General features: G+C 42.0%; 3 protein-coding genes across 4 annotated transcripts; all 3 read left to right on the top strand.

Moving 5' to 3' along the window:
- The first annotated feature begins 12 nt into the window (after nucleotides 1–12).
- Nucleotides 13–9,236, top strand: LOC125004267. 2 transcript variants are annotated; one of them, XM_047578758.1, is made up of 8 exons: nucleotides 13–155; nucleotides 794–909; nucleotides 997–1,268; nucleotides 1,668–1,934; nucleotides 2,688–2,771; nucleotides 4,030–4,429; nucleotides 5,775–7,505; nucleotides 8,589–9,236. In XM_047578758.1, the coding sequence occupies exons 2-8, from the start codon at nucleotides 807–809 to the stop codon at nucleotides 8,942–8,944; spliced, it is 3,213 nt and encodes a 1,070-aa protein (XP_047434714.1). In that variant the 5' UTR covers nucleotides 13–155; nucleotides 794–806; the 3' UTR covers nucleotides 8,945–9,236. The 2 variants fall into 2 exon arrangements, with proteins under 2 accessions (XP_047434714.1, XP_047434713.1); XM_047578757.1 differs by having other exon boundaries at nucleotides 997–1,934.
- A 241-nt stretch (nucleotides 9,237–9,477) lies between these two features.
- Nucleotides 9,478–13,777, top strand: timm10 (translocase of inner mitochondrial membrane 10 homolog (yeast)). Its single transcript, XM_047579016.1, has 2 exons — nucleotides 9,478–9,707; nucleotides 11,524–13,777. Exons 1-2 carry the CDS (start codon nucleotides 9,637–9,639, stop codon nucleotides 11,717–11,719), a joined length of 267 nt encoding a protein of 88 aa, XP_047434972.1. The 5' UTR covers nucleotides 9,478–9,636; the 3' UTR covers nucleotides 11,720–13,777.
- Nucleotides 13,778–13,871: 94 nt separating this feature from the next.
- unc93b1 (unc-93 homolog B1, TLR signaling regulator) lies at nucleotides 13,872–22,901 on the top strand. Its single transcript, XM_047578163.1, has 13 exons — nucleotides 13,872–14,064; nucleotides 16,012–16,125; nucleotides 16,239–16,380; nucleotides 16,489–16,642; nucleotides 16,726–16,887; nucleotides 18,090–18,219; nucleotides 18,309–18,402; nucleotides 19,034–19,158; nucleotides 19,660–19,842; nucleotides 19,967–20,240; nucleotides 20,328–20,449; nucleotides 20,528–20,650; nucleotides 21,887–22,901. Exons 2-13 carry the CDS (start codon nucleotides 16,012–16,014, stop codon nucleotides 22,085–22,087), a joined length of 1,824 nt encoding a protein of 607 aa, XP_047434119.1. The 5' UTR covers nucleotides 13,872–14,064; the 3' UTR covers nucleotides 22,088–22,901.
- The last annotated feature ends 481 nt before the right edge of the window (nucleotides 22,902–23,382 follow it).

Here is a 23,382-nt window from a genome sequence, read left to right as displayed (position 1 = left end):
GACTTTCTATCGGGAGGCGACATTAAGAGTGTGACACGAGACACGTTTAATGGCTTCAATTTCAGCAATTAGCGCTTGTTGAAAAGTTTATAATGCATAAATATATCAGTAAACTTTAACCGATTATAGCGCTTACATACTTCTACAAAAAAACGGTAAGTGTATTTTAAAGCTAATGCTAATTCATTTTAGCCAGTGTGTGAAGTCAGACTAGAGTTGGCTAAACGCCGTACAACAAGCAAAGAGCAAATTATGAGAAAGCTCAATTGTAATTACTACATTACTAAATAATTGTCTGTATATGACGCGGTAGACGTTTGTGTTATTTATTATGTTTATATTTTTACGGTCAACGTAGCTAGCTCCTTCGCTAACTGGCCACATGTTGGAAGTTCATGACGCTTTGATCGTCAAAATCTTGGAGCGAATATTTTTGAAAAAAGAAAATATATATGTGACAGAGATGCAAACTTAAATTCACATATACAATTTGATTAGTATTGATAATTTGGTAAAACAAACAAAAAAAAAAGATGAAAATAATGAAACGTGAAGTTCACCAAATGAATCTCGCGAGATTGCGCCCACATGTGCTGCCTGCTAGCAGCTGCCAAAATGAGAAAAGGAAACCAAAGGCCCACAAAAACGTGACCCATATCTATACGTGGTTTGTCTTTACAGAGAAGCTTATTTTTTTCATGTTGCTGCTAAACTGTGACGGCACAGTGTTGTGACGGAGGCACATAGGTTGCATTTAAACTTTGTCGTTCAAGCCTTCTTCTTTTGCTCCCAGCATTCATGTGAACATGCATAGGTTCCGGTGGCCAAGTTATGGGACGCAGCTTCTTGGTGAGCTGCAGAGACAACAAAACAGCGCCCAGTTCTGTGATACCCTGCTGCAAACTGAGGGTGAGATGGGAATACGTACACCTTGATCATTAGATTCAACTGAGTCAAACTCACAGTAAACTTATCCAGCTTCTCCTTTCCGTGAAGGTATCTCAGTCCCGACACACAGCTGTGTCCTTGCAGCCCTGAGCCCTTATTTATCTCAGAAGCTGTCAGTCTCTCCATCTCCTCCATGCGGACACAAACGCCAGCTCCAGCTCCGGACCGTGAATGCCCAGACCTTGCTGAAGCTGGTCGGCCTGCTGTACTCCGGGGAGCTGGTGGTAAAAGGAAGCAACGAGCAGGTGGAGGTGCTGGCCGCTGCGCACCAGTTTGGAATCACAGACCTCGTAGAGGGACAGAATGAGGAAGAGCTCCAGGTGAAGTTGGTTGAAAGTCTCAGGGACAGGTTTGAAAGCCTTAAAATGCACGACGCGCAAGTTCAGGTCAACATGGCTGAAAGAGACGATAGAAATTCTGCCGTCAAGAAGAAAAGTGTTGCATCTGTAGGCACGCAGACAGCTTGTCAAAAGTCAGTGGGCTGTTCTGTTTGTGATTCTGGTCAAAACAAACGTCCAAATCCGGAGGCTGCATCTCAGAGTTTGGATTTGTCAATCTCTTTGCAACCTCAAAACATCACATTCGAGCAGCAGCTTACCTTCACCACTTGCCCAAATATTTCCAGAGATGCAAAGTTCACATTAATGAATCCCACATCGACCTCAGCTCTGCCCAGTGACACGGAGACTTTACCCGCTTCCTTTACTGATGATTCGCAGAGAGCTCAGGAAGACGCCACGTGCCAGGAGTCCTCCGAGTCTGGAGTGGACACGCAGGTGTTGGCCAAGGGAGGGAGATGGTCAGAGGATGGAAGAACAAACGGCAAGACCCCGGACAATGAAGGAAACGCAGAGCAGCCGAGTCTGGTCAACAGAGACGGGATATTAAGAGAGGACAACTATGTAGAGAAGAGGCGCGCGCATACAGTGGGGAAGAGCGTGGACAGGATGAAACAGATGATGGAGACAGCACAGATTTCCATCAAGGTAAAGTGAAGTAGAAAATTTTGCCACACAAGAACAGACCATAGTCTGTATAAACTATAGTCTAGATTAGGTGAGATTACACATAGATCTTGAGTTTCTCAGATTAGCTCTGTCAATGTTTTTTATTTTAAAATTCAGAAAATCACCATCAGTGCTGCTACTGTGTCGTGTAGTTCTCATTCTCATCTGGGGTACACACTGGACAGGTCTCCAGTCTCATGTGGTGTCGTTGTTCCTTACAATATGACGCTAGGAGAGATTATAGTATGTGGTTAATACGTTTATAATTAGTTTTCTCCTATGCAGATTCCTCAAGGCGTTGTCAGCTATTATTGCAACAAAATTGGAGATGAACTCAGCCCCCCGTCTATGTGCCAACACATGTTAAACACTGACGGAAAGCTGAATATCTTGAGATTAGAATGATGCCATTTCAGGATACAATCTTAACTGTAGCCTCAGTAAACACAAGAAACTACAGACGTTTCAGAAACTGCGTATCTGTTGCCACTTCACTTCCTTAAAGAATGTAATGAAAGCCACAAGCTTTGCCTTGACCTTTCTTTGACGCAGTCCCAACTTTAAAACGACTTCTACCTCGAACAAACGCAGAATGGAAAGAGAAGAATGTGTGAAGAGTCACTTAATGAAAGGGTCGTTGAATGACGTGTTTACTGCTCGGACTGTCATAACAGATTTGTGGGAAGGCATTCGAGTTAATCCTTTGTGTCATATTTTCCCTCCTCTGTGCAGGTGAAGCTGAGGAGGAGGACTACCGGGGAAGTGTGGGAGGTGGTGAACATGCAAGAACAGGATGAGACGTCAACTGTGAAACAGGTAGATGTGTAGAAGCGCGAGGGTATCATCAAGTTCATTTAACTGCTGTTTTGAAGTAGCTGTTTAACTAATTATGCAAGCAGCTGGGTTACAAGAACATAATGCTAATTAGCTACAGCCACTGCTTTGGATGCAGACTCTGACGAGCACAAAGAAATACTATGTATGTCTTTGTCAGAACTCCGGCTGTGGAAAGAAAGTGTTCAGAGAGAGGAATATGCCAGCGGCAAATTTATTATGCAACACACAGAGACAGTGATCCAAAACTACCGGACGTTGCTTTGATCTATAGTTGATGGGGTTCTCTGGGGAGTAGAGCGGGCTGAAGAGGAGGTGGTGCATGTGGACAGGCTGTCGGTTTGGTGAGCTGTTGAAGCTCACGTTGTAGACTGGGAGCAGTGAAAGTCAAAGAAGAGAAATGACGCAAACGTTGGGTAAAATCAAAACTTCGGTCTAGACCTGCTGTTGCCTCAGGCTTTGATAGACAGCGGGTCTGTTTCATCATCAGCTCCACCTGAAATCAGCAGCATCACAATCTTTGTTTAGTTTTCCATTCATGAGCCTTCCTTATAGGTCTGTTGAATTATTTTCTGCGTTTACCGAGGAGTGTATGAAGAATGAAAGACGGAAATAGAGGCTGATATATCTTCAGAATGAAAATGAAAGCTTGGCTAAGTTGGCAGTGATATCAGTACAAACAATGCAGTGAAATGTCAGAGCAACCATTGTTGTGTTTACATTGACACGAGTATTCCACTAATTATCAGAGTAAAAAAGCCTCCTCTATGACTGACCTTATCAGGAGGAGCGTTCACTAGCACAATATGACCCCTAACAACCACATAAACACTTGATCTGACGCTTAAATCCATTCTTTATGAGCATGTTTGCTCCATGAGTAGCGTAGGTAGGTAGGTAGGGAGGGTAAACATTAGAAGATGAGTTCCCATCAGGGACAGATTGGCGGAGGTAGCAAAACAGCCAGTTGTTCGAACAAGTGTTGAAAAGATGAATGAAGCCAGAATACAGCTATGTTAGACATGTCATGGTCATCTTATTCAGTTCAGCCACTTGAGCAGTTAAATTGGATATTGTCCATGTAAGTGTAGCCACTGTCTGCATTTTCTGAATTATTTCATAGTTATCATGAATTGAATTTTACCAGAAATGTGGCCTGTTATTCGTCTTCCAGTCTCATGGCTCCTACTACAACAAACCACAGACACACTCTAAAGAAGTCCACCTGTTCCCTCCTCAGAAACCAGAGATCCAACACCATCGGGCTGCTACCGCCGCCTTCCCCGGACAACTAAACCACCTAAACACCACCTCCGACTCGCTGTCATCCTCCAGCGGCTCCTTCACCTCAAACCAAAGCAGTGATCTAAGCGAGTCCGCGCCTCAGCTTCAGCTTCAGGGCTCTGTAGAGGAGTCTGATGAGCAGATCCAGAGGCTGTTGGAGGACATCATGATGGGCCTGAACATCCTGCCCAGCTTAGAGAGAGACGGTGAGAAGTCACAGCCGAGCAACGACGGAGCAGCTGACATTTGCCGAATCCCAGGTTCAGAGCCTCACCCCAACCAGAGCCGGCTGCGCACAGTGTGTGTGTTCTGCCAGGATGTGGTGACACCAAGTGGCCACTCAACAAGAGATGCAGGTAGGACATTTTTTATCTTCATAGAAATCTTACAGAAAAAAATGATAATATAAAGAAGGATTGTTACTGTGATTTTACGTTCTTTAGTTCAAGTTTAAGTCATTGTGCAGCCATGTTTGGATTATTATCAGATTAAGTTGTCTGCAACCTGAGAGAAGCAAGTTCCTTTAGATCAGCGCTTCTCAAACCTTTTTGGCCATTCCCCACTTTGAACAAGGGGAAATTTATTTTAAAGCCCCGTCTGCCCCAGTCCCTCCAACAAAAATCCTGACAGGTAACACATTTTTAAATTTATTGAAGTAACGCTAAGTAATGCTTCATCAAAAATCAATAGCAACAAATGACACACAACACGTTTAAAAGCAAGTAGAAGTGCAGTTGTGCCATCACTTCAAAAACTTCAAAAAACAAATGTACAAGTACAATAAGTATATAAAATAATGAAACATTGTTTTAGTCATTTGCAATAAAGAAACACAAAACAACAATTAGTGGCTGCAGTGAGCGAGTTTTCCACTGCACATATTTTCAAAACAGGGTAACAAGCTCGACACTGCCTCTTAAATCGTGCACAATGTTAAACTGGGATCTGGGATTTTGGATCCGCGGTTACAGTCAACAAAGAATGCGCATTAAATTGAATATTTCCTGCCTTGTGTCACAACTAAGTCTTCCAGTGAAGTTTTTTCTTATATCCATGATTTAATTTCTTTTTGATTCTCCATATACTAATATGGGCCAATACAAAGTGAGTAATGAGAAATGATGAGATTGTTTCTTCTGCTTATGATTCAGTTGTTTGATTCCTGATCAGTTTAGTCTTACACGGTTTTTAGCATCAAACCAGCTGTTCCAGAAACTTACAGTTCACACCATGAAAATATGATGATAAATATTCTAACTTGTCAGTCAGTAGTGTTCACATCACTACCAATTAATGTCAAGAAACCTCCTGTGGAGCAATTAATGTCAAGCCTTCCACTCATGGCATCCGGCGTAATTTTCATCTCGTTTCGTAAAATGTAGCGAAGCTTTAAGTTGCTTTTTCCTTGATTCCACGTTAAAGCGCCTCACAGTTGGAGAGTGGGATGTCGGGTCGTGAGTGGGAGTCTTGTTTAGAGGAATCTGTAACAATGGATGGATACAAATCCCATGGATCGTAAAAAAAATCATTTAACTGATCATTAAAATACTGTAATTGCAGTTTAATCTGGTTTCTGGTTATAGTCTGCAAATGTGAGCAAGTGCAGAATCAAACTTGGACCTTCATAGTTTTTTTCATTGTAGAACTTTGTTTGTTTGATCCCACCATGAATTCATGGTCCTCTCCCCTCCTGTTGCATAGGTACGCATTGTTGTTTTGCAGTTCAGAACCAGCCCAGCTGCATGAGCCTCTCGGCTGCACGGCCCGATGCTTTGATCCAGCAGCAGCGCTCTCCTTGGTATGACTCATCCGTCAATTCGTTGGGGCAAAGCGATGAAATGAGCTGCAGAAGTGAGCTGCTGTGCACAAGTCAAGATGCTCTACATCCTGAAACATCCACGACACGATCAGCCGTGTCGTCGGCTGTCTGCTCCAGCGGACAGGAGCTACACCGCACAGCGATTCAGCAGTCGCCATCACAAGGAAACGAGCATGTTCTTGAGTTTTTACCTCAGTCTCACAGAAGCGAGGCACAGTCTTTCTGCGAACCTTTCATAGATGATATGCGACTTCCCCGGTGTCTGTCTCCGTTACAGTCGTGTACCTCCACAAGGAAACATCAGCCTCCCCTCAACACCTCAGCGAACCCTGGCAAAGACATCCAGCAGCAGCAGCAGCAGCAGCAGCTGCTAGATGGACGTCCCTGGCTCACAGAAAACCCTGGGATGCTGCAGTTTCCACTCAGCACCATAAGTTACAAAGAAAAGAAAGCTGAGTCTCAACCACAGGAGTTGAATGCAACAAATGGGACGACCTGTGAAGAAATGGTGAATAGTGTTAGAGAGATGAAAACAAATTCAGCAGCCAAGCTGAGATCTGACCCAGAGATGATGAAGGAAAGTTTAAAACATAAACACGATGATGCTAAAGGGGGCGCTGTAGCTCTTAGAGGGATGAAGAGAAAGCGCGCAAATATTCCACAGGACGCCGACGGTTCTTTTTTGACATACAAACATTCCAAAGTCAGTGATGGAGCGAAGGACTCTTATTCAGCGAGATTGTTGAGCGACTCTCCAGACGTGCCGTGCAGATTGTCGAGCAACACGCAAGGCGTGAAAAGGAGAAACAGACGCTCTTGGAATCCCACTGCTGATCAGACTCGGATCAGGACCAGAGGCTTTGTGAAAAAATGTGAAGAGGCAGTGGAGAACAAGATTCCCGCTAGTTTTTCAGTCGCAAAACCTGCAGTCTGCAGAGCCACGCTTGTGAATGAGCAAGGAGCACCGCCTCCGAGAAGGAAACCCGGAAGGCCGCGGAAAACCAAGCCTGAAGAGAAGCCTGCAGATGGTGTTCCTGCCATCATGGAAAACAAAAGTGTGAAAAGGGAGTTGCAAAATGAGGAGGAGGTGAATGTGAGAACAAAGAGAAGGTGCAGAAAACTGAGGAGAAATCAGAGTGAAGTGAAGATGAATCCACTGAAGGATGCTGTAGGTGCCGAGTGCACTGGCAAGGCTGAGGAAGACGGTAGTAATCACATCAGAAAGCTCGGCACACCAACCCCACGACGGATGGTCTCTCTGAAGGAGTTTCAGAAACTTATCAAACAGCAGCACTTAAAAATTAGGAAGTACATAGAAAGCAAAGAAAGAAGTGAACCTGGAGGAGGTGAAGAAAGTGAAGCTGCCAAGAAAACATCTGCTGAAGAGGCAAAGAGCAGAGAGACGGAAAAAGATAAAAACAACAATGAGATGTGCAACGTATCGTCAGGTCACGAGAGCAAAACACACGGAGGTGATACAAACAGGGCTGCTAATGAGGTGACTAGTTTACTCATTAGTGAAGACCGTCCTGCGTCTTCTTGTGATGCCCTGGGTAAAGGGATGGTCAAGCCTCCAGTGGAGGAGAGGGAGTCTCTGAAGAATCCTAATGAAGGTATTTATAAATGCGTCTTGTTTCCATTTCACAGTATGTTTACACTGTATAAATGACAGTGAGTGAAGCAGCAGACCACAACTTGAGATTCAAACTTTTAGAAGCAGAACATCAAACTATGTCTTTGAATTTAAAAGAAGCGTGTTTCATCAGCACTCACAGTAAGTTCAGTAGTTTCCCAGCTGTTTCGTTTTCTTTGTTCGTTACATTGTGAGTGAGCCACTAGCACGACTGTTAAAGCATTTGCCAGAATGTGATGTAGATTTGAGACACGCTACTGGAGTCTACAGTCGTACTAGTGACTCCGCCTTGCTTCTATATTTTCTTGCAGTAATAACTTGTAGGTATTTATTATAGGTCTGCCATAAACCAAAACCACATCCCTGTAGTTTCAATACGACTGCTTCTTCTTCTGTTTTGATGGTGGTTGGCTAACATCAAAGCTGCGAAAAATAAGTCAACAGCTTTTTGTAAGTCATGTGGTGAGGTAGCATTAGCAGATTCACCTTGAAACCTACACTGAACGCTGCATTTAAAAAAAAAAAAGAGTTTTTTGAGCATCAAGGAGAAAAATATTTCTGAGAGACAGTAGGTTTATCACTTTAGATAATAATCCCATTTCTCCAGTAGAGGTTCTGGAGAAAAGGCCTTAAGCTGCCCTCTGGACTACATTTAATGTGATGACCCTATTCATTTTTGCATAAGTCGCACATGTGACCTTACACAGAATACATGTTAGACAACAAAAGCCTTATGAATCTCCAGGGGAGGACATTTTATTTGAGACAGAGACAGAACTCTGGTTGACCCGTACTCAAACTTAAATGATCAGTATTGGATTGGGGGGGTAATAAAACTCAATCGGGACATTCCTAATGATTGTATTGCCTTGGAAAATTCCCCCAACCCTCTCTTTTACCTTTGTTTTTGTAGATGTCAAGCGAGCTTTCTGATATCTGCGGCTGCAATTCATGCCAAAACCACGACTATGGACAGTGCCCAAAGAATTAAAGATAAAGCAAAACAGTCTTTGTGTAAACAAAAGCTCAGTTGCTCTGTATATACTTTGCCTTTTGTTTTCAGGATTCTGGTGTGGAGGATCAGTTTCAGTGTCTGCCGTCAGCAGCGATTCCTCTCATAGTGACACCCACCTGTTCCAGGAAAACAGGACGACTTCAGACCAAAACCTGAACCCACAGAGCTCTGAGAAAACAGATCTACTTTTGTCAGAAGCTGATGGAATCAGCAAGACCTCGGGCTGCGGCCAAGGACAGGAGGAAGAAGAGGAAGAGGAGGTGGATGTTCTGCTGTACTCCCCTGACAAAGTGCCTCTGACTACAGAGTGTGAGGAGAGTGTGATCATGGATGTAACTCCAGAGGAAGAGGAGGAGGAGGAAGACGTGGACGTGATTGATGTGACTGAGGATGATGCAGAGTAAACGTAGTGTTGCTTTCTTAGCACGTTGTTATTTTTGGTCTGATGTTGTTCTGGTTTTAATTTTGTTTAAAGATATGCCAGATCAATTTAGCTGTCTCTGATGTTTTCACCGTCAGTCACTTTCAGGCAAATGTCAATGTGCAAGAGTCGCTACCATTCATTTGGTTGAGTTTATTAGGGTCACGTTGAAGTTTAATTTGCATTAACTTTGTACTGTTGAAAATGGTTCTTAATGTTATACATGTTTAACGTTTTATTTGTCAATAATTTTATACAATGTACAGAATCAGTGACATTTAAATAGACCGATTAAGCATTTCTGTGGAAAAAAATTCAGTTTGCATTTGTGAAGCACATATGTTTTCATTTAAAGTAAATAATTACGGTTGATTAAAAACTGTTCATATTTCATGCCAAGGCCTTTTCTTTTCTTGGTAAAACGTGTGTTCATGATATAGACTTATATATGCCTTTAGGGGGCGCGCTTCTCGTGTCACCATTTTCCGTGTTTGAATCCAACTTTATTGACACCGGAAGTGTCGGAGGAAACGGTATACACGTGTTTTCTTGCAGGTTTTGAAGGTTACTGAAGAAGCAGCGGGTAGGCTCCTTGTCGTGCTGTCCGCTACAGAGTGTCCCCGGGACGGCGTGTTTGTGGTCAAGGCCCCGTGAGAGCAGCACGAGGAGGCGGACATGGATCCCATGAAGGCGCAGCAGCTGGCGGCGGAGCTGGAGGTGGAGATGATGGCTGACATGTACAACCGGTAAATCCAAAACAAGCTCGGCTAGCTGTTCCCCTCATTTAAACTACAGGGTTTGTAAGCGATCGTAGCCTTCACGTGTCTAACTTAAATTAATTTCCTTTACGCGGTTTGTTATAATAACACATAAATATTATTATATACGTTTAAGAACAAATGTGCCTGAAGCGATAGCATCGATGCTAGCAACATTGAAGATTAAAAGAACGGGTCTAGTACTTAAAACTTCTATGGACCTGTTATTTATTATTTTTCTTTTTATTTATTTTTTTCAAATTATAAAATGAAATGACTGGAAATTAATTACACGTCTCATATTTGATATCGTTTTTGCAGTAGTTTTTAGTGCTTCACATTAACTTTACGATACCAGGGCTAAAGTAAGATGAGGTAGAATCGGTTACACAGGTTTAATACAGTATATTGTATACATCATTTCCAGATACATCTTCGTCCTTTAATTTAATTTCAGCAACAAGATATGTTTTTGGCTGGTCTTTTTTACTATTCATTCATTCATTCATTCATTTGCTGTAACCGCTTGTCCTCTGGAGGGTCACGGGTGGGGGGCTCTGGAGCCCATCCCATCTGTCATAGGTTTAGAGGCGGAGTATATCCTGGACAAGTCTCCTGTCTAACAGAGGGACCAACAACGAGACAGACAGGACAGACAAGCAAGCACATTACAACTATTGTATATTAAAAGCTCTTGACTTGCAAACATATGTCATGTCATTAACCTGTAATAATAGGAACAATTAAATCTTATGTTTTGTCTGTTTGGCAACAACCAAATAATCTGTGCCTTTTCATAGACAAATGCTTTCATGAGTTTATGAGTGAATAATTACTTAATATAGCTAAGTTAAATTGCATCATCTTTTAGCCTTTTAAAAAGTCCTCTTTGACTTTCTAGTGTCTTTGGGTCTTTATTTCCAAACTCTTGGAAAGAACAGTGAGACTAATCTTCATCCAGGACATACGTCTGATGCCGTCACATGTACCTGGTTTTAGTGATGCCAGTGGAGAGTGGCACAAGTGTAACATGATACAGACCATGGAGAGAAAAAAACTGAGGTGGTTTGAACATAAGAGGAAGAGCTGCAGATCAAGATAAGATTATTATGTGTTAAAACAAGAAGTTCAATAAAAAGCTGTCTGAAAGCACAACTAAGCAGTAATCATCTGTGATGATGATGGGTGCATCAATCTTTATAACAGCAGGTTGTATGAATTAGTCTTTTTCAGTGACACCTGCTGTGTAACTGTCTAAACCTATTGAAATAGAAGAGAGTGGAAAGAGAAATGACGGATAATAAACAATATCATATCACATGGAAATAATGAGTTTTAACTTGTCTCCCTCTTGACTGTGTCCTCTTGCTGCAGCCTCTTCTTCTACTATGGTTTAAATGCACTTATTTGAAAGGTTGGCACCACCTACTGTTTTTCAACAACTGATATTTGCAACATAGTATTTGAAACAAGTTTTGGAAGAGCGTTGGTGCCAAAGCAATCTAATCCACTAGCCTGGTCATAAACGTGACTTTTACTATTTCCAGTTTTTGTTGGCATAAGGAGATAAACATTTATCATTGGGTCTTTGGCATAATGGACTGTGTTGCATCGAAAAATGTTCCTAAAAAGTTGCCTGCTCCATTACTCCATGTATATAAAGGGCGTGTGATATTTGGAAGTGTATAGGTAGAATAATTAGAGACAGCTGTTATGTTATGGGACCTCATTAAGATGCTCAGGCACTTTTTTTGCATGTAATATCTGAAGCATCAGACTGACTCCTGGCTTCCTTCCCTTTCAGAATGACCAATGCCTGCCACAGGAAGTGCGTACCGCCCCATTACAAAGAGGCAGAGCTGACCAAAGGCGAGTCTGTGTGTCTGGACCGCTGCGTGGCCAAATACCTGGATCTTCATGAGAGGCTGGGCCGTAAACTGACGGAGCTCTCCGTACAGGATGAGGAAGTGATGAGAAAGGCAGCTGTCGGAAGCGGATAGAGACCTGATGAAGTGGACATTGTGGGGGATTACAAGCTTGTGGGATGGATTAGTGTGTGTAGTTTCTTTCATTTCAGTGACTCATGTTTTAGTTGGGCAATCACAAAATGTTTAGTTTATGCTGTTGAGGGTCCACTGAGAGAAACTGTCTCGTCTTCCACGTTAGAAGACCAGAGCACATCCTGAAACTGCTCACAGTGCTCCAGCAGCCTCTCTGGATCCGTTACTTCACATCCAACTTTCAAGAAGTCGCATGACTGGAAAGGAGGAAGTCCTTGGACATTATTACTAAGTTGTTCCAGTTTCTTGCTTTCAGCTGTCTGGAGTCTTAATAACCCAAATATATTATTCTTCATGATGAGTATTCATTGTACCAAATCTGTTAAATTTCAACCCAAGTCATCCTTTGAACTTGGGTGATTTTTTTTTTTTTTTTTTTTTTGAAAGCAAAAGTAAATATAGTCTCTTCTCACAGGGTTGCAACACAACATTCGGGTAGAGAAATGGTGTTCACCGTACAAGCTGGTGTAGCCAGACTTGATGCTTATAAGAAGATGAGTCTGGTGACACTGATTTCATTTTGGCCATATTTCAACTCTGCATTCAGTTGCTTAATCCTTTAACCAGTCAAAGACCTTTAGTTGTAAACAAACTCAACTCAGCGCTCAGATGACGTGTATGACTGTGTTGCTGTTACTCTCTTATCCATCACTACATAAAGCCTGCCTCAGTGATGAAGTCATCACCAGACCAACTTTCTGCCTCAAAAAAAAAAAAAAAAAAATGTTGGTTGGTGAAGAAATGTGGTCTGACTTCCAGGCGAGAACTGAAGCTGTAAATCTTTATTTATGCTTCTGTGCTGGTACGCTGTAGCTTTGTACTCTGAAACAATGGCAACAGTGACCGCTGTTCAACATTTATTAACTCGAATGTGAACCATTCAGTTCGGATCACCAACTCAAGTTCATTAGCACAGTCACAGAACAAAGCTGACCAACAAGCTAGAGTCCGTTTTCAGTGCATCAATATGAAGTGTTAAACTAAAGGCCGACACATTTCATATTCTGCTACATATTATAGTGGAGTTGTCTCCAATGACGCTTATATAAATGGCACGATACCACCAGTAGCATCAATGAGTGCTGACCATGTTACTGATTAGATTTTTCTTTTCACAGCCTTATTACAAACCAATACTGACAAACCAGCTAATAGTATAAACCAAGCACACATAAATAGCTCTACACAAAGCCAACACTAGCCTACATAAGTGTTCTAAGAGCGGGGACAATTCATATTTTTGCATCGAGTCAGCATCGTTGTGTAATTATGCTAATAAACTTGAGTTGTTGAGCAGAACTGCATGGCTCATGTTGGAGTTAATGAACAACAGTTAATTTAGTGAGATCACAGAAACACGAGAAGACATCCGAGTAGATGGGGTGTTAGGTGACCTTTCTGTTTTTGTGTTTGAGAGACGTTGTTCATCTGCCTCGCTGGAAAATATTACATTTCTGTGGAGGTGCATGACCGGCAAACATAAACCTGGCTTAAGTCTGGAAAACACAGCTGCGTGGCAATGGTTAGCTTTGAGACAGTTTCAAGCAAACTGCTGGTGAACGTTAATGTCATACTGAGAAGAAGAAGCATTTTCCTTGGATATTTTAAAAAAAACCTAAATTACATCACAGCTCTTGTACTCTGGCCTTATTGGAGTTGTCCACTTACTAGAGGGGCCTGTTCTCGTGGACGTGACCTCATTTGAACGCAGCAGTAGTTGCACAACGCCCTGAAACAGAGTAAACCAGACATCAATGCACTGAAACACTTGACGTCTGAGCCAAAATGTGTTTTTCCTGTTTACTGTTCCTGGACGCTGCTGTTGTCTCAAACAGCTCCAATTCAGACGGCTTGGACTTTGCCCGCTTCTTGTGTATACTGTTGTGTTCATCATGTTTGTTTTATGCTCTATGACAGCTTTTTATTTGTGTAACAGAGAAACTGAAGAAAATGTTGTTACTAATTCCTCTAATAAAACAATGTCATCCTTTATATTAACACCACGTCTCTGAGGAGGTCTTTAAAGTTGTGTGTAGATGCGGGAGGAGTGGGCGGGGCCTGCTAAAAATGTGCGCCTGTACCTTTAAGAGAAGCAGCACGGCACCAGTGAGGAAGTGAAGATGACAAACTTTCGTTTCCTCCGTGAAACTTTTAATTATTTCTGCACCTTGTTTGTCGGAAAGGGGAACTGACAGCAGCCGAGACCCACAGACGGAGGTGTCCGAGTTTTTCTGACTCTCAGGTGGACGAAGTCTTCTTTGTGCTTCAGCCCCGCGCGGATCAAGGTAAGTGACAGTCAGCATGTCTCCAGGTGGCAGAGGAAGGGCGTGTAGACATGTAGGTGTGTTTGAATTATTACCCGATACGCTCCGTTTTACCACAGAGCTCAAGCAAACAAACCTGCGACGTGCGTCCGCCAATGACATGTCAAACTAAAACTAGAACTACAGCACCCAATAAATGTAGGTGTGTGAGGATTTAAGGTGTGGTAGCTGAGAGCACACAAACTGCATTTAGACTTGTAAATGTCTAAGCTATAGTGAGAAAAATGTGAGGAATGATGGCCACGCAGCTTCTGAGATTTTAGAGAACACGACTCAGATCCTCTTTTAAAACAAGATGGTCGTTCAGTTAAAATAAAGGACATACAAGTGAGTGTGCACACCGTAAATGAAACTTAAGCACAGATGAATGGATCCAATAAACTGTGAGCCAGTAAAAATGGTCAAACTGGACACAATAGTTATTAGAAGAGGAGGGGCGTCAGAATGGGGAGGGTATTAATTAATAAGGATTGCTCACTATTTATTTATTTTTATCACTATTTATTTAATGTATATGCCTTAGGAAAGGCTAACGAGTGTGGTTTATTTAATTGAATTAAACTCTAATTAAATTAATTCGTTTATTTTAAGAAACAACACATATATAGGCTTTGTTTCATCTGCACTGAAGGGCTGGTTTTTATGGCTCACCTGGATGTCCATTGGGGACATCTGGACAGGATATATGACGTGTACTTAACATTTATTAATGTTTATTTAGCTGCTTTTAGATTATTTTCAAAAAATATGTACACCATTATTGTTTTTTTCGTATTTATTAATAGATTTACAGCTACAATAACAATCATCCTGATTATCTATTTATGCAATAGTCGTTTTAACTGTTACCAGCCGTATGTGAAATGTCTGCATTTTTTTAACTTACTTTAAAAAAAAAAGGCAGAATAAAAATAATAATACGCCTGTTTGACAACACATTAGGTACATGAGTGAGAAGAGATGCGTTCGTAACCTAACAGTCCTGCAGTAAATCTCCTTTTACGACTCTTCTAATGCTCAGTTGATGTTGAAGCTGTGTCATAAAGGTGTTGAGCTGCGTTGAATTATAAACACTAAATGGTTTCTATTTTTAATATTAGTCAAAATACAAACAAACTCCTCAAAATAACAGCAACATGTATCAGTACAACATAATACAATTCAACAGTGAGTTTAGTTGCTAATTGTCATTTAATTTGTTAACAGTCAAGGTATTTCTTGTCAGAAACATATTTTGATATATTGTGGGAAAATATATTTCTGATTTGCCCCAACAAGTGTCATGCAGCCTCTTATCCAGGAAATGGATACAACCACATATAACTGTTTTAGTGTACATGACATTTAAGGGATGGTTTAAATAAGTTTAGCAAGGATATAACATGACTCCCCTTCTTTATAATTAATCCTTTATAATGTAATTATGATTAAATACTATGTTTCTGTGCACACTAAGAACTTTAAAGCCGCAGGTGCTTTAACTTAAACTGTTCTGTGTAAATTTGCCCTTACTTTTTTAAAATGCTGCTATACCGTATCAGTCCACTGTTCTATATCAATGTCATATTCATTCACCACTGTACCAGTTACATTCAGTTATGCAATTATGTGCGCTTTTGTTGTATTGTAGGTTTTATTGTGTATTGCTGCTATAGTCTTTATTTTTATTGCTTCTGGACCAGGTAGCTTCTAAACAGTATTTCGTCGAAAAATACAACAAAATCTCATCTTAGTCTGAGATTTGATCCTGAATTATTCATCTTGTTTGTACTGTGAGAAATCCTTTAGACGCATCTATTTCACTCATGTCTGATGGTTTGACAACAACCGCAGTGATTGACTGGTTTGGATGACACCAGGCACTTCAGTGAACTCCGTATCTGGTGTTCTGCTCCTTTTGGTCACCAGATGGAGGCAGCTGACGGAGGAGAGGTGGTCCAGGATTCTGATCTGCTTGTACGTCCTGATGTCAGGCAGAACGAACTGCTCCATGTCGGACAAGAAAACAACGTGCAGGGCCAGGTGTGTAAATCAAAATCTTTAATGAAACTTGTGGAAACATCACAGACTTTGCTCTTGTCGAACACTTGCATAATTGTCTTTTTTTTTTTTTTTTTTTTCCCTTCCTTTCTCAGATGGAGGATTTCTTGGGCCCACAGCCGGAGTACAATGAGGAGGAGGAGGAGAGAAAATACTACAGAAGAAAGAGGCTGGGAGTCATCAAGAATGTTGTTGCAGCCAGTGTTGGAGCTATGATGGTGTACAGCGTGTACATGGGTGAGACCGATTGGAGAAAACGCACAAAAAACAGACACAAAGACAGACAGGCGGACAGACAGACAGGCAGGCGGACTTGCAGATAATTGGCGTAACTTTATTTTACAGGCCTTCTGCAGATGCAGCTCATCCTCCATTACGATATGACGTACCGTGAGGTGAAGTACAGCAACCTCGGTCTTGAGGACATCGACCGGAAGATGCTCATGGGCATCAATGTCACTCCAATCATAGGCCTCCTGTACACCCCCGTACTCATCAGGTAGAGTCTCTCACAGGAATACTGGAAGCCTTCATTTATCTGAATACCACTGCTGTTTTATAACAACTCTCTCTGACACTCAGGTTTCTAGGTACTAAGTGGATGATGTTCCTGGCTTCGGGAATCTACGCACTCTTTGTTTCAACCAACTACTGGGAGCGTTATTACACCCTAGTCCCATCAGCCGTAGCGATCGGCGTGGCCATCGTGCCGTTCTGGGCCTCGTTGGGAAACTACATCACAAGGTGAGAAATGGAATGTGGGTGGAAATGTCTCCTCGCTGCTCATGGTGTAGCAGCTCATACAGAAAACGGAAGCTCAAATGAATTGAGCCGAGTTCTCAGTGAATAATCTCTCGCTGTGTTTACATGGGCACCAATGTTCAGAGTAAAATGCCCCGCGTGCCCATCTCAATCACAACAGACTGGCCTGATCAGAAGGAAGGAACCGCTCAAGAGGGCTGGTGTAAACCTTCGATAATCTGTTTAACAGGAAAATCTGATCTCCTAATAACCACGTACACACTCGATCTGATGGGTTCTCTCTGGTTGGAATAAATCCATTCGTTTCTGAGCGTGTTTGCTCCACGTAGGGTAAACATCAGGTGATGCGTCTCCAGGAGGAACAGAAACATGGAGGTAGAAAAAGAAGCAGGTGTTCAAACAAGTGTTTGATAAGATGAACGAGGCCAGACTATAGCAACAGAGGAAATGTGCTCGGTCGTCTTCCTCTGTTTAATGAATAGATGTTGTTCAGTTGTTTGAAAGAATTAATATCTTTTTTTTTTTTTTTTTTGATATTCTGCTTTCAGAAAACATTCATCATGTAAGTCTATTGATATTCAATAACCCTTAGAGAGCCGTTGAATTTGAGGCCAAGGGCAGTTTTGACTGAGTGATGCTGCCTGTGAATTAACTCTGTGCTAATCCCTAAAATCTAAAAGCAACTAATACTGCTCATGTCCTTGACCTTTAATGCTGGCATGATTCAAAACTAATTTGAAAAGTCTAGTCATGGAGCCAGTGGTTGTTCGTTGAGCCATCGCTGCCACTTTAAGACATTAAATGTTTCTGAAATGTTTTTACACTTAATAATGGACTTCTCTTGGAAGACCGTATAGTAGATGAGAGACTGTTTGTGCTGACTTACTGTGTCAGTCAGTAACAATGAAAAACTCTCAGATAACTGCTCCATTTCATGTCTGTTGACAAAGAGGTGCACCGTTGTCTTGTATTGTTCAGTTCAGTGTGAGGCACCAAAACAATTTGTCAAATAATGTCTCTGTGAAGCTGAGACAGAAACAAGAAGTTGCACATTGCACTTCCTCTGTGCGTTTCATAATGCAGAGCTGTACTTGATGATGATGATGATGATGATGATGATGATGATGATGATGACGGTGACGTTGTTAATTTAGTTGATGTCTTATCACACCACACACACCCAGGATGGCACAGCAATACTACGAGTACGCCAACTACAAAGAAGAGCACGTGCAGGAGCAGAAGAAACTTCCAAAGGGAGCGTGCCACAGATACATCATCATCTTCCAGTCGGTCTTCAACATCATCTTCAGTGTGAGGCCTCAGTCATGTTTTGCTCACTGAATAGTAAATGAATGGCCAAAATGGATAAACACGCATTCTTCTCTTTATCTCCACATCAGCTGAGCTTTGTCTTCGCTGAGTTTCCCATGCGCCTCGTCCTCCATGAGGACCTGCACGAGAACGACCACACTCTGTTCAACGTGAAAAAATGTGGTAAGAACGCCACAGTCTCTTCTATATATAGATAGATAAAGTGCATATACCACTGAAGGGACTGCTCAGCATTTTGGGAAACTTTCTTTCTGCCTCAAAGACAAATATGAAGCTATGTGCCAAGATGTTAGCTCGGTTTAGCATTGGGACAGGAAACAGCTGGCCTGGCCCAGACAAAGATAAGAAAAATTTACCTACCATCACCTCAGTAATTAACATACAAAAAAGTAAAACGAATTCACTGCAAATAAAGGGTGAAAAGAACAGTTGTTTTTATGTGCTGGACTATTTCTTATCCGGGCCTAGTAGCTTCCAAGAGTCCAGTTAAAAAGGTTTGTGCCAGGTCAAACTGCCTTGTAATTAATGCACATCCATTGTGACATATATACATATAAAAAGAGTGGCAAGTCAGGTGGCCAACTTCAAAATATGTTTCTTCTTCAGCTTTGAACGTTCAGTTTATATTGTTTGCTTCTGCTCTCTAACATTAATATATATCTCATTGTCATTGTCAAATACTTTTCATGGTTAACTTAAGTTAGAGGAAGCTGAACTGTAGAGAGGTTCACTCTCCACCCCCGCAAACACGGATTCACCGTCTGATGGCCCAACCTTCCTTTTTCTCCATCAGGTGCTGATATAAGTGGAATAATCCCCGGCTTCAACACCACCGTGTTGACCAGGCTGCCACGCTCCATGCTGCTCATCCAGGTGGAGAGCGTCCTCATGGGTTTTGCCTTCCTCTCCATGATTGTTGTAAGACCTCACAGACACTTACACTTACACGCCGACTCCCTCTGTGACTCCCAGTGTGGTTTAGGTAGTTGGGTTTAATGTGTGTTGTTTTACACAGTTTCAGGAGAGCTTCCTGCAAAATATGACACGATTTTCACTTGAACTGTACTAAACCAAAACAAGGAGTCATTTGCTCCTTGTTTTTCATACCTCACATTTTGTTGAAATAAATCCTCAATGATGCTACATTTAATTTCAGACAACGGAGTCTTACTCTGAATTAAAAGAAAAATATTTTTTTTCGAATTACATTTTTTTTACCATAATCTTTCTACCAAACTAATAGAAGTTATTAGAGTTGCTCTTTTTTCTGACATGGTCGGAAACAAAACAAATCACATGAATAATAATAATAAATAATCCCTGAAAGAAAATGTGCATACGGCAAAAGCGTATTCGAAAGCATGGGATTCATTGTAAATGATTCAGAGTAACTTTATTTGCGTGTGCTGCTGCCTTCAGTTCCTCTTGCTGTGCGGTGCTGCCTACCGCCCCACAGAAGAGATCGACCTTCGCAGTATCGGCTGGGGAAACATCTTCCAGCTTCCTTTCAAACACCTGAGGGACTACCGCCTACGACTGCTGTGCCCCTTCTTCGTCTACAGTGGATTTGAAGTGTTGTTTGCCGTGACCGGATTCTCCCTGGTACTGCACTGCTAGACGTAGATCATACAGCGTGTTAAAAATGTGTTGATACTTGTCTAGTTGAAAGGCATGGATTCTGTGTGTAATTGTACGCGTCTCTAGTTCATTCTCTGCTCCTCCACAGTCGTACGGTGTGTGCGTTTTGGGCCTGAAGCAGCTGTGGCTTCTCATCGTGGTCTACGGCCTCTCCTGCTCCGTGTTTTCCTCGCTCTCTCTCAGCCTCTTGCGCCTTCCACGCTGGGTGTGTTTGGTCAGTGGCGCCGTCGTGCACGTGGTGCTGCTGGTGGTTCTCCTGTCACTTTCTATAGACTCCAAAGCGCCAGGGTATCTGGTCCCTCTGCTCGTCATCTCTGCTCTGTGGGGACTCGGCACAGCCCTGAACAAGACGGGCGTCAGCAGTGAGTATCATCTTTGATCGTCTCTGTGTTGTACTCCAGCCGTGACGTGTGTCAGCCTGAACGCCTCTATGTGTGTGTGTGTGTTAGCCCTGCTCGGTATACTGTACGCTGAGGAAAAAGAGCGTTTGGACTTCATCTACACCATCTATCACTGGTGCCAGGCCATCGCCATCTTTATAGTCTACCTCTGGTCCCACTTACCGATGAGGGTATGTAACTGTTTCTGTGATGTGCGTTTGTGTTCTCGTTCCCTCCTCTAACCCTACTCGTCTGCCCTTACTCTCAAGGCCAAGCTCTCCATCCTTCTCGTCACATTATTGCTGGCATGCTACTGCTACTGGGTGATGGAGCGCCGCCTGGCCAACAGAATACCGTTCAGACTGCCTCGCATCCCTCGGCCACGGCACAAGGTAACCGCACTGTTAGGAAGAATGGCATAAGTATGGACAGTTTGCGTTTGTTTTGGTTTTGAAAACAATGAAACAAACAGAACATGTGCTTTCTTTCACTCACAGAACACAGGTAGTAAGTTTGTGTCATCAAGTCCATTCTTAAATGAATTCAAAGTCATTTAAAACTTGGTTTATTTTTGTTTATTGCAGCACAGAACAGATGTGCTGTTGCCATGGTTACCTACAGTTTATTCTGCATGGTGCACAGTTTGGTTTAAGTTGTTGTGTATGCAGTCAATTAGAAACAAATACCACTTCATTAGGTACGCTAGTGAAGACTAATGTGTTCACATATAACAGTCACTGAGTGTCGTCTTCTTTAGCACAGGATGTTATATGAGAATGTTTTAGTTTTCACTGGTGTACCCCACTGCGTTATATTGTGCGTCCTGTGCTTTTAAATGTTTGCTGCCTTAGTGTCCTTGCCCAGTGGATAAAAAGGAACAAAAACAGGCTGTATAAAAAAAACTATTCCAGTCCATTATTTTATCCAAATAGCTTTTTGAAAAGCCACCATATGATGCACAATGCTGCAGCAACAACAATGATGGCAAATAGCAGGAGAGATCACACTACTCCAGTATTAGCTTGGCTCCCTTTAAAATGCAGAATATTTTCTTCTCCTTACACAAAGGCCCTTAAAGGCCTCATAGTACCATCTCATCCCCGCTGATTGCTTCACTCCCAAAGGTGTGAGTTCTTGTGGCTCCAAGAGTTTCAAAAAGCAGAATGGGAGGTAGAGCCTTCAGCATCAGTGAAATTGCAGTGCAAGTAAACTTGTTCCAGTTTCTGTATTTATCACTATGTTTATTGACTGGACAGAATAAGAAGGAAGAAGTAGGGACCCACCGCCATCAAGCTTTCAATACATTCTCCTCTTATACTCAAAAAGCTAAAACAATAAATTCAGCAGCTGACTGAAATCTGACTAACACACAGCCACAGCTTTATGTATTTTCTAAATTTACACTTATAAAGTTTTTTTATTATTTATTTATTTTTTTTTTTGGAAGAATAAATTCTAAAGCTTTATTCCCGACTGTCTTATGTTGTGAAATAATTAAGCATAGATCATAACGATCTGTGCATGTGCTGTGTCTTCCTCACAACTTTATTGTAAAATGTCTAACTGGTGACTAAAAGGCCACAACAAAACATATTTTGACCTCACAGTGACTTTTCTTTTTTCCACAGGTTAAAGGCTACCGCTACCTGGAAGAGGACAACTCCGACGAGTCAGACTCAGAGAAGAGCGAGGAGGACGAGGAGGATGATGAAGAGGGAGAGGAGGAGCACGGGGAGCATTTGGAGGAGGAGCTGGGAGCAGATGACAGGGAGGAGGAGGAGGAGGAGGAGGGCCAAGGCGACCAGGACCTGAGAGCTGACTCACCCTGAGCCAGGAGGAGGGAGGCCAAGGGTCACTGGCACAGACGGGAGGATGCCCATGTGAAGGAGGGAGAGTGGGAAGAGTGAGGGGGAGGGTGAGACAGGACAAAGTCGGGAAGATGGGGGACAGATGACAGAGATGAGTCAAAGATACATTGGACACTGTTGGGTTCATGACTACATTCATGTTTTTACGGGTATTTAACCTTAATGTCTTTCCTCCGCGTTACATGAAACGGTACAAAGTTTAATTCAAAAGCTATAATTTACTGTTCAGCTGTAATTACAATCCAAAAAAAGGCAAAAAACTATTTTACATCTTTCTCAAGAGTAAAAGACACAAGAGTATAAAGAGAATAATTTAGTTTTTTTTGTCACTACACACCTTGTAGCTTATTCTTGCTAATTGCAAAGGGTATTTTAGTCGCTGTTGTCCTTTGTTATTTAGAAAACATGTCTGGTTTAAATTATAAGGAGCACTTATCTGCAAAGAAATAAACTGAAATTAACAGAGAAAAATTAAGAATTGAATTGTTTAGTTGCAAAGTGAAGTGTCCTTTGATGGAAATGGGCATTATGCACATTTGTCACAGAAAACAAGTGTTCAGTTATGTTTCCGTTGCCCGAGGTGTCTCTAGGGTTGACTTAATGGGCTTTTTTTTTGTGAATGTATGTATAGTGTAACTTGATATGCAACAGGTACCAGGGGTCAGTTAATCAGCTGATGTCATTAAGGTACTTGTTTAATTGGAAGGCTATAATATTATAGTTACTGATATGAAGAATCTCTTACATGATTTTAATAAATTAATTTTCCAGTCAAGCAGTGACTCTAATAAAGATCACTGATTTGAGCTAAATACAACATTAGCATTAACATTAGCATGCTAACATGTAATCATCCAGGTGATGGTAAAGCTAAAACAGAGGCAAGTGATTTCTTGCAAGTTCTAAATCACTGGCTGGGGGGGTTTCATCAGAAACATCTGTGGGTGGTGCACACTTGAAACTCACATGACTAGTATCACGCTGAGCACGGGCACTGAACTGGTACATCTGAACATCTGTCCCCCAAAAATGTTCCATCCCCGTTCACACCTTGACTCTAGACAGCTAATTGGTTGTTGGAGAACCTGCAGTTGTGAAAAAACAGGACACCACCAAGTTATTCTGAAACCTCCTGAGTATCTGGTTGTTAAGGAGCCTAGTCACATGAGTGTCACGTGGAGAGCACCCACAGATGTGTCTAATAAAAACCTAAACTCCCCAGCTGTCATTTAGAACTGAAGAAGCTACTGGGATGA

The sequence above is a fragment of the Mugil cephalus genome, chromosome 2, assembly GCF_022458985.1.
Source record: "Mugil cephalus isolate CIBA_MC_2020 chromosome 2, CIBA_Mcephalus_1.1, whole genome shotgun sequence".
NCBI lineage: Eukaryota > Metazoa > Chordata > Actinopteri > Mugiliformes > Mugilidae > Mugil > Mugil cephalus.
The sequence above is the reverse complement of the archived record's forward strand: the minus strand, read 5'-3'. Positions and strand labels throughout refer to the sequence as shown.